We start from the raw sequence: 9,976 nt of genomic DNA on the forward strand, positions 1-9,976 counted from the left end.
TCTCTGGAGCTCATTTAGGCGGTGCTCTGAATCCCCTCTCCTCGTGCACCCCAAAACAATGGTCTCTTGTCTCTTAGGCAGTTCCAGACTTTTCCCCAGAGTCCCTTCCGGCTAGCTGTGGTGCACTAGCCCTTCAGGCTGTGTTCACCTAGCCAACCCCAGTCCTCTCCCTGGTATCTGACCTCCAAAGCCCGAGCCTCAGCTCCCAGCCCCACTCACCCCTGCGTGTAAGCAGACAAGCCTCTCGAGCTGGTGAGTGCAGGTCGGCACCAATCCTCTGTGCAGGAATCTCTCCACTTTGCCCTCCACACCCCTGTTGCTGCGCTGTCCTCCATGGCTCCAAAGCTTCCCCCCTCCGCCACCCTGGTCTCCGCCAGTGAAGGGGCTTCCTAGTGTGTGGAAACCTTTCCTCCTTCACAGCTCCCTCCCAGAGGTGCAGGTCCCATCCCTATTCTTTTGTCTCTGTTTATTCTTTTTTCTTTTTCCCTACCCAGGTACATGGTGGGTTTCTTGCCTTTTGGGAGGTCTGAGGTCTTCTGCCAGTGTTCAGTAGGTGTTCTGTAGGAGTTGTTCAGTGGGGAGGAAGGTGATCTCCACAGCTTACTCCTCTGCCTTCTTGAAGCTTTCTCTCCAGTATCCCCTCTTGATGAATAAATTACAAAAACTGGCCCGACCAAGTAGAAAGGCATTCTTCTTCCTCTGGGCTGAAACGTTCTGGGCCAATGCAGTGTCTTGCCAAAGCTGACAGCAGATGGTGCTCGGGCTGGCTTTCAGCCCTTAGTTCATGCCTTGGTGCAGGGGATAATCTACAGCTATGGGAGGTGGCGCAAGAAGCCATCCTCAGAGAGTGGGGGTTCGCTGGCATCCGGGGTGGGGGGAGCAGGCATCAGTAATACCACTTCTTGTCATACATGTTCCCAGAGTTGGTCATCAGCGTGGATGGACTCTTTCTGTAACATAGACCTGTGCTGGCCAATACAAGGGCCACTAGTCACACATGACTGTTTACGTTTTAATTTAAATTAATTAAAATTAAATCAAATTAAAACTTCAGTTGCTCAGTCTTGGTAGCCAATTTCACATATGGCTAGTGGCTGCTGAATCAGCACAGATCTCAAACGTTTCCATAATCCCGGAAAACGTTGTTGGACAGTACTGGTATAAATTCTGTATCTTTTGCCCTTACTACCCCACAGCTTATTTGTTTCTGGAGCCACACTGCCTTGGTTCAAATCCTGGCTCTCTTTCTTATTAGCAGTGTGATTTGGAGGTAGTCACTTCTCTCTGAGCCTCAGTTTTATAATCTGTAAAATGGGGGTAGTAATAATAGTGCTACTTCTTAAGGATGTTGTGAGGGCTGTTATATGAAGAGTGTTGAGAGTTGTGCCTAACTGCTAACATTTATAGAGTAAGCATGCAATACATGGTGGCTATATTGTTTTTTATTATTCATCCCCACTCCCTTGCAGATGTAGCCAGTATACATAGCTGGCCTCTTGCCCAACCTCGCATAATTAGCGCCTAGCCCATACCTCTTCCTTCCTGCTCTCCCCTAGAGAGGTCCTTTCCAATCAAAACCACGAAAGAAAGACATGTGGCTCATTCATAATCAAGCACTCAGAATTGGTTTAGGTACCAGTTTAAATCTTGTCAAACAAACTGCCGGAGACTGTTTCCCTAATCACCAGTCAGAAAACGCAGAGTCGTTTTGAAGCCCCGGGGCAATGACTTGAAGTCCTGCAGGGATAGTCTGGCATTGAAGGGAGCCTGACCTTAATAGCTACAGACTAGCCATGCCAATGAATTTTCGGGAATTTCTTACCATATTAATCATCTTTAGAGTGGGGAAATAGTCTTTAATTTGTCCATTTCCTCCTTATGTCTACAGTATGATTCTGTGGATTCCAGTGTTTGATTTTTAACAGGAAGCGCTTGAATGCGTCCTATCTTAGGTTATCATCTAATCTTTCACAAAATTTTGAAAGTTGTCTATTCAAAACCGGTATTTTTCCTTTCGCTATTTTTTTTCTAAAGAACAACAAATTTTTTTTTAATTTCATATCTGGGGTCCATGAGCATATATGAAATACTCAGGGTACAAAAATGAAAAAGGAATCTCAAAGATTCATTATTGAAAAAAATTTAACTTTCTACATAGTTTTCTTTAGTTATGTAGAAATGATATCATAAGTTTCTTTAGTTTTTTATTTTTGGCTGTGGGTGGAAAACATTTCAGGCCTGTCTGATCTAAAAGCTAGTCATGGCTGTAACTGAGCTTTTAAAAAACTGTTTCATTCATGAACCACAGGGGCCTACAACCACAAGAAAAATCTTATGTACTATCTCTTAAGGGACAAGGTCACTTTCTATACTGAAGCATTTCTTTGCACAGCTTTTGAAGAACTAAATACATTAGATCTGAATTTTTGTTTTCTTTTTCAAAAACGACATTATTTAGAACAGTTCTAGGTTTACAACAGAAGTGAGAGGAAGGTACAGAGATTTTCCATATACCCACTGCCCCCACAATTAATAGCCTCCCCCGTTATCAACATTCCCCACCAATAGTACATTTGTTCCAATTGATGAAGCTACACTGATACATCATAATCACCCAGAGTCCACAGTTTACCTTAGGGCTCACTCTTGGTGTTCTACATTCATGGGTTTGGACAAATGTATGACATATATCCATCATTATAATATCACACAGAGTATTTTCATTGCCCTAAAAATCTTCTGTGTTCCACCAATTCACCTCTCCCCTACCCCAACCCCTGGCAACCACTGATTTTTTTATCCTCCATGGTCAACCACTCATCTTTTTACTGTCTGCATAGTTTTGCCTTTTCCACAATGTCATATAGTTGGAATCATACCATATGTAGCATTTTCAGATTGGCTTCTTTCACTTAGTAATATGCATTTAAGGTTCCTCTATGTATTTCAGAGCTTGATAGCTCATTTCTTTTTAAGGCTAAATAATATTTTGTTGTCTGGATGTACCACAGTTTATTTATCCATTTGCCTACTGAAGGACATCTTGGTTGCTTCCAAGCTTTGGCAATGATGAATAAAGCTGCTTTAAACATTTGTATGCAGGTTTTCGTGTGCACATAAGTTTTCAGCTCCTTTAGGTAAATACCAAAGAGCATGATTGCTGATCATATGGTAAGAATATGTTTAGTTTTGTAAGAAAGTGTCAAACTGTCTTCCAAAGTGGCTGCACCATTTTGTATTCCCACCAGCAGTGAATGAGAGTTCCTGTTGCTCCACATCCTCGTCAGCATTTGGTGGTGTTGGTGTTCTGGATTATGGACATTCTAATTGGTGTGTAGTGGTATCTTGTTGCTTTAATTTGCATTTCTCTGATGACATATGATGTGGAACATCTTTTCATATGCTTATTTGCCATCCATATATCTTCTTTGGTGGAGTGTCTGTGAAGATCTTTGGCCCATTTTTTAGTTGGGTTGTTTGTTTTATTGTTGAGTTTTAAGAGTTCTTTGTATATTTTGGATAACAGTCCTTTATCAGATGTGTCTTTTGCAAATATCTTCTCCCGGTGTGTGGCTTGTTTTCTTATTCTCTTGGTATTATCTTTTGCAGAAGTTTTTAATTTTAATGGAATTCAGCTTATCAATTATTTCTTTTAAAGATCATGCCTTTGATGTTATATCTAAAAAGTCATCATCATACCCAAGGTTGTCTAGCTCTTCTCCTGTGTTATCTCCTAGGAGGTTTATAGTTTTGCATTTTACATTTAGGTCTGTGATCCATTGTGAGTTTAAGTTTCGTTTTGTGAATAGTGTAAGGTCTGTGACTAGATTCATTTTTTTTGCATGTGGATGTCCAGTTGTTCCAGCACCATTTGTTGAAGAGACTATCTTTGCTCCATTGTCTTGCCTTTGCTCCTTTGTCAAAGATCAATCGACTGTATTTATGGGAAAGATCTGAGTTTTATAAGACTGGATTTTGCAGCACAATCCCCTGGAGAATTGCTGTCAAAATGCTTATCCCTTGGCCCTGGACAAAACCTTCTAAGTAGGGTTCTCTGGGAGAAGGTTTAAGGAATCTGAATTTTTAAAATGAGCACAGATGATTGTGAAGTAAACAGGTGAAGGGTTTGGGACTCTTTACTCATTTCATTTTCTAAATTGTCTTCCTTTTCTGCAGAACCTTTGCACAACTCCCCTTGTGACTGATAATGTAAGGGTTGACTCTGTGTCTTCTGCCAGTTACTATAAAACAGAGTCCTTTGATAGTCTAGACAAAAAAGTGTAATGAGCACATTGTCTGCCTGCGCTGTGCTAGATGATCATCGGGGAAAGGTATATGTAGAGGTTTTTTGAAATGGGAAACAAGATACCAGCATTTAGAACCACACAGTGGAGTAAGACACTTAGAAAGCTATTGTGTTCTGGAACATTGATCTGGCACTGGTTGGAGGACACTAATAAAGTCAGAGAGGTCAGTCTGGAGAAGCCATGAAGCCTCAAGTGATGAGGACCTGAAACAGGATGAGGGGAATATCATAGGAGAGAATCCCAGAAGCTTTGCAAAGGAAGAAGTAACAAAATTTGGTGATAGAATATAGGGAAAGCGAAGAGAGGTGATTTCAAAGGCTCTAATCGAGAAGCCCAGAGAAACTGAGTTCTGACTGATGGAAACTGGGATGGTTAGAAGAAAAGGCAGTTTGGCAAGGAAGAGGGGGCATCCGTTTTGGCTGCTGAATTTGAGGGGGGTGGAACACTCAGGTGGAGCAGTTAGGAATCTGGGACTAGCTCCAAGGCGAGAGGTCAGGATTAGGAAAATCCTCAGTGCAGAAATTCTAGTCAAGGGGTGGAAGTGATAAATGGGTGAATGGATGAGGGAGTAAGAAATAGAGAGGGATATGCAGCGGGCTGAGGACCGGATGTGAATCCTCTGAGAATAGGAGAAAGGAGAGGAGCAAGCCAAGAAAACAAGGAAGGAGCAGGCAGAGGGCCCAGAGGAGAACCATGGGATTGAGCAGATGAGGCATTTTCAGGAAGCGTAACATTTCTCATCCTGACCTCATGCCATCTCCCATACAGAAGAGGAAAAAGAGTCAGGACTCTTCTAGTTTCTCTAACTATTGAAAGTACCAGTATTCATGAAAAAGGATCATTCACTTCTTCCTAGAGTATGAAATGGAGCCACATTATAAAATAGGGCTTTAAAAAATGCTACCCTGCCAGTTTGCAAATATGGCTTTTCATGGACATCTTCAGTCATTTAAAAACAACCAAACAAATAAACTTCTACCTTTGTTTCTTGAATATCTGGTTAAAAATAATGCAGAAGGTTGTCTTATTTTACCTTGCAGGCACAGCAGCCTAGGAAAAGTTCTTCAGTGTGAAGACATCTATAGAGAAGGTCAACACATTGGTTGTTCCTTTGCTCTGACTAAGGTGAAGGATTCCAGTTTTGAACAACACAGTGTCCAAGTAATGGTCAAGGACAATGCAGGAAAAATCAGACCATCCTTCAATATAGTGCCTTTAACTTCTCATGGTACGTTTTAGAAGTCCTCTGAGACAGTGTGGATAAAAGTGTTATTTTTTTTGAACATCAATAGAAGTAATAAAAAATGATGATTTTTGGTTTGAAGATCTTCCCAGAAAAAAAAGGGACTATATTTATGTATATATTTCTTCGCTCCTTTTTAAAGAAGCAAGCTTGGAAATTCTCATATTTATTGAGCACACATGCCACATGCTTTATCCTTGTTTACATATGAGTACGCTGAGCCTTAGAGCAAGTAGTCAGTTGCAGAACCGAGATTAGAAGCTGGGCTCTGTGACTCAAGATCTGTTCTCTTTTACTTACACTGCGGAGGATGACGCTGCCGAATAAATGTGACTTAATATAGTTCCTGGATAATCTGCCTCTTAGTTAAAAAAAAGCTTAGCCTGGAGGTGGAGTGATCAGGGGTGATATTCAAACTGTCTAACATTCTGGGTGACCCTGGCACTGCTCAATTAGAACAACCAGTGCAGCTGAGTTTCAGCCCACTAGAAAGAGTCCTCAACTTACAAACTTAAGAGACCTGCTTAAGGTCCTAGCTTCTTCACTTTGGACGAGGCATATACACTCTAAGTGCTTCCTCATCTGTAAAAGGGGGTACACAGTTCCTCTTGACCTCAAAGGATTGTTGTAAGGTCCAAATGATGTGAGCTGTATGAAAGCGTTTTGTAAGTCTCTATAGCAGAGTAGTATAAGCGTCACGTTTATTTGTTGTGATATCCCAACAGAGAGCTCAGATTCTGGCTAAGTGGTACACAGAAAATTTATAGGCAAATAATCATGAATTGACAGAGGTTTCCAAGTCTGAGTAGAACACTGTTTACCGCCGCTTCTGACAGCCATGGAAATTAATTCTAGTAGTGCACGCAGGGTAGCTTAGAGGTCCTTTTGTGATGGACTTATTTCATTTAGCGTAATGTCCTCAAGTTTCATCCATGTTGTAGCATGTGACAAAATTAGGCTGTTTTTTAATGTTTAACATTTATTTATTTATTGGCTGCGTTGGGTCTTAGTTGCAGCATGCGGGCTCATTTGTTGTGACACTCGGGCTCCAGAGTGCGTGGGCTCTGTAGTTGCAGCACGCGGGCTTAGTTGTCCCATGGAAAACTATGCTAATGTTTTTTTGTTTTGTTTTGTTTTGTTTTTTGCGGTACGCGGGCCTCTCACCGTTGTGGCCTCTCCCGTTGCGGAGCACAGGCTCGGGACGCGCAGGCTCAGCGGCCATGGCTCACGGGCGCAGCCGCTCCGCGGCACGTGGGATCCTACCGGACCGGGGCACGGACCCGCGTCCCCTGCATCGGCAGGCGGACTCTCAACCACTGCGCCACCAGGGAAGCCCAATGCTAATGTTTTAATTGTGGTCTTTGATTGGCATAAGTGGGTGTCGCCTGGGGAAACCGCTTGTACCTGATGCTCCTTGGTACCCGTCATGTAGAGGCATATCTGGACCTAAGCACTTCTTTTCTTTACCCTCCTTGTTGCAGCTAGATGTCCTGATTATACCCCAGCCATGTCCTAAGCAGATGCAGATCAGAGTTCATGTCACCTGGCAGACACCCCAAAGATGTTCCTTAGATACATTTACTAGGCGCCCTATATTAATCGTGGCTAATCAGAAATTCTAGAACTGTACGTCTGATCATGTAAGGCCATTAAAAGCATCAGCCCTATTTTGATTTACTCTGTGACCTTCATTGTCTCTACCCATATGTGTATCTCATCAAAATAAACTCTGGAAGCTAATTTGTATTCTTCTATTTCTATCAGTGAAGCCTGATCCTCCACATATTAAAAACCTCTCCTTCCGAAATGGTGACTTATACGTGCAATGGAAGAATCCACAGAATTTTTATAGCAGATGCTTATCTTACGAAGTAGAAGTCAATAACAGCCAAGCTGAGACACATGATATTTTCTACGTAAGTTTTTTTTGAGAGTCGTTATTTAGATATTTTTCTTCCACTTGAATTTCTTACAGTGTAATAAATGGAAGTATCAGTGAAACGTAGCTCTTAGATTTGTCATCTGACGGTGATGGTGATGATGATGATGATGAAACTTCTCTGAAATAGAGTATGGTGAGAGGTTTGGCAGTTTATGGTAGCATCGGCTGCAAGATTCCATCCATTCATCAATTCATTTGTTCAAAAATTTTTTATTACGTGCCTACCACGTGCCAGGCACTGTTTCGTGTGCACATGACACCTGACGAAAAGAATTTTTTTCCCACGAAGCTTACCTACTAGAAGACAAGTGTGTAAACGAGCAAGCTAATTTTAGAGAATGAACGTTATGCAGAAAATTAAATGGGGGCGATGGGAAGTCCTGAGGGAATATTAGGTAGGGTAGTCATCCGAAGTGATTGACGCTTGAGATGCACAGGAGCTAGCCATTTGACGATCTGGGGGCGGAGGGGACAGCATGTACAAAGGCTCTGAGGCAGGAATGAACTTGGCGTGTGTGAGAAAAAGGAGACTGGTGTGACCAAAATATAGTAGGAAGAGGTGTCTGAGCATGAGGCTGGGGTCAGATTATGTAGATACTTGGAGGCTCCAGTACAGCCATTCAGTTTTCTTGGAGTTTGTGGCAACTAAAGTAGTCAGTACTGAGTAGTCAGTATTTTTTGGATTATGTACATTTACGCTATTTGTAACCTAATACAAAACATGCTAATTAGGGGTCACTGTGGGGCACTGGGCATAACAGGATGTGGCATAACCTCCGGGCCTCAGTCGCATTGTTACGCTTTACAGCAGAGGCCGTGAACTTGGGCCTCAAACATTTCTGTTGGGACCACAAACAAAGTGGGGTTTTGTTTGCTTGTATATTAAATTTGAATTTTTTACCCAGATTTAAAACTGTGATACCTGACAGTGTAGTTGCCATAAGGTGGCACCTTAGGGCCACGTGGACTGCCCCACTCATTTGTGTGCCACCTGCCTGGGCCCTGTGTGCATTTGAGTTTTAGAGGTTAGACACCAAGTATATTATATTGATTTTTAAAGGAGTCCTGAATCTCACATGTGGGCAGATTCCTTGGTCCACTTGCTTTAGCTCATCATGGGAGTTTCAAAAACTAAATTATTTTATTTACTAAAATAAGCTGGTATTAACAGGCTGTAACTCCAAGAGGAAGTGACCAGGTCCACAGCTGAGCAGACCTCTTCTGGATATTTGCAAATGAAGGCGTTTGCTGAAATAGAATAATCATTATTCGTACCAGAAACCTGAATCCCCAAATAATGCCACAAAGGAAAAGGCAAAGGGCTTCCAAGTGGGGAGGGGGTGAGGCTTGAATTTACAACCAAGTGAGTTATCCAAAAGCCGAATATGCTTGACTATTCCAGCCTTTACTGTTCTCTTCTGTCTGAAATACTGAGACACGTGCTGCTTGCATTACCCACTTGGTACTGGTAGTTACCCATGATCTCTACCAAAAAATATAAGCTCCTGTAGGGAGGAGTTAGGTGGTGGTTACTTTGTGCCATTCCTGCTACTAATACCAGCTAACATATGTTAAGCAATTACTATGTATTAGCTATTTTAATAAGCACTTTATTTGAATTGTCTCATTTGGTCCTCACAATAACTCCAAGGATCTAGGTCCTGTTTTGTTTTTTTTAAAATAAATTTATTTATTTACTTATTTATTTTTGGCTGCATTGGGTCTTTGTTGCTGTGCACAGGCTTTCCCTAGTTGTGGTGAGCGGGGGCTACTCTTTGTTGCAGTGCATGGGCTTCTCATTGTGGCGGCTTCTCTTGTTGCAGAGCACAGGCTCTAGGCGCGCGGGTTTCAGTAGTTGTGGCACGCGGGCTCAGTAGTTGTGGCTCGCAGGTTCTAGAGTGCAGGCTCAGTAGTTGTGGCACACGGGCTTAGTTGCTCTGCGGCATGTGGGATCTTCCCAGACCAGGGCTCGAACCCGTGTCCCCTGCATTGGCAGGCGGATTCTTAACCACTGCACCACCAGGGAAATCCCAAGGTCCTGTTGTTTTGTCCCCATTTTACAGATGAGAAAACTCGGTCCCAGAAGTTACTTGTAAGGTCATATTTCTAATAAGTGATAGTCAAGATTTCTGTAAAAGTCTGACCCCCGGGACCACCTCAATACTTCCTGTTAATAGTAGCAGCCATCACTTATTGTTTATGATGTGTTACAAATATACTCTTCTATGTACTTCTTATACAGTAGCTCATAACAATCGATGGAATAGGTTCTCTTTTAACCTACATTTTACTGAGCAGCTAAGGCTCAGAGAGGTTAAGTAACTTGCTACAGGCCACATAGCTTACAAGTATGACTTCAGAGGTTGGTCTCCATGTATTAAGCTTTGACCAAGAACACTTGGTATAAGACCATGTGCATAGTCACCACTTGATAAATTCTTGTTGAATTGTTACCTTTTTTTTTTTTTTTTGGCAAACTTTTAA

The 9,976-nt window shown here is 42.2% G+C and overlaps 1 protein-coding gene across 1 annotated transcript in view; it reads left to right on the plus strand.

Annotated features, from left to right (window-relative positions):
* Positions 1–9,976, plus strand: part of IL13RA1 (interleukin 13 receptor subunit alpha 1) — a 48,249-nt gene that overhangs the window by 14,971 nt on the left and 23,302 nt on the right. The window contains exons 4-5 of the mRNA XM_024750596.1: positions 5,348–5,535; positions 7,315–7,466. Of these exons, the coding sequence (XP_024606364.1) occupies positions 5,348–5,535; positions 7,315–7,466 (340 nt within the window). The remainder of the gene's footprint in view (positions 1–5,347; positions 5,536–7,314; positions 7,467–9,976) is intronic.

The sequence above is a fragment of the Neophocaena asiaeorientalis genome, unplaced genomic scaffold (assembly GCF_003031525.2).
Source record: "Neophocaena asiaeorientalis asiaeorientalis breed wild unplaced genomic scaffold, Neophocaena_asiaeorientalis_V1.1 scaffold503, whole genome shotgun sequence".
Taxonomy (NCBI): domain Eukaryota; kingdom Metazoa; phylum Chordata; class Mammalia; order Artiodactyla; family Phocoenidae; genus Neophocaena; species Neophocaena asiaeorientalis.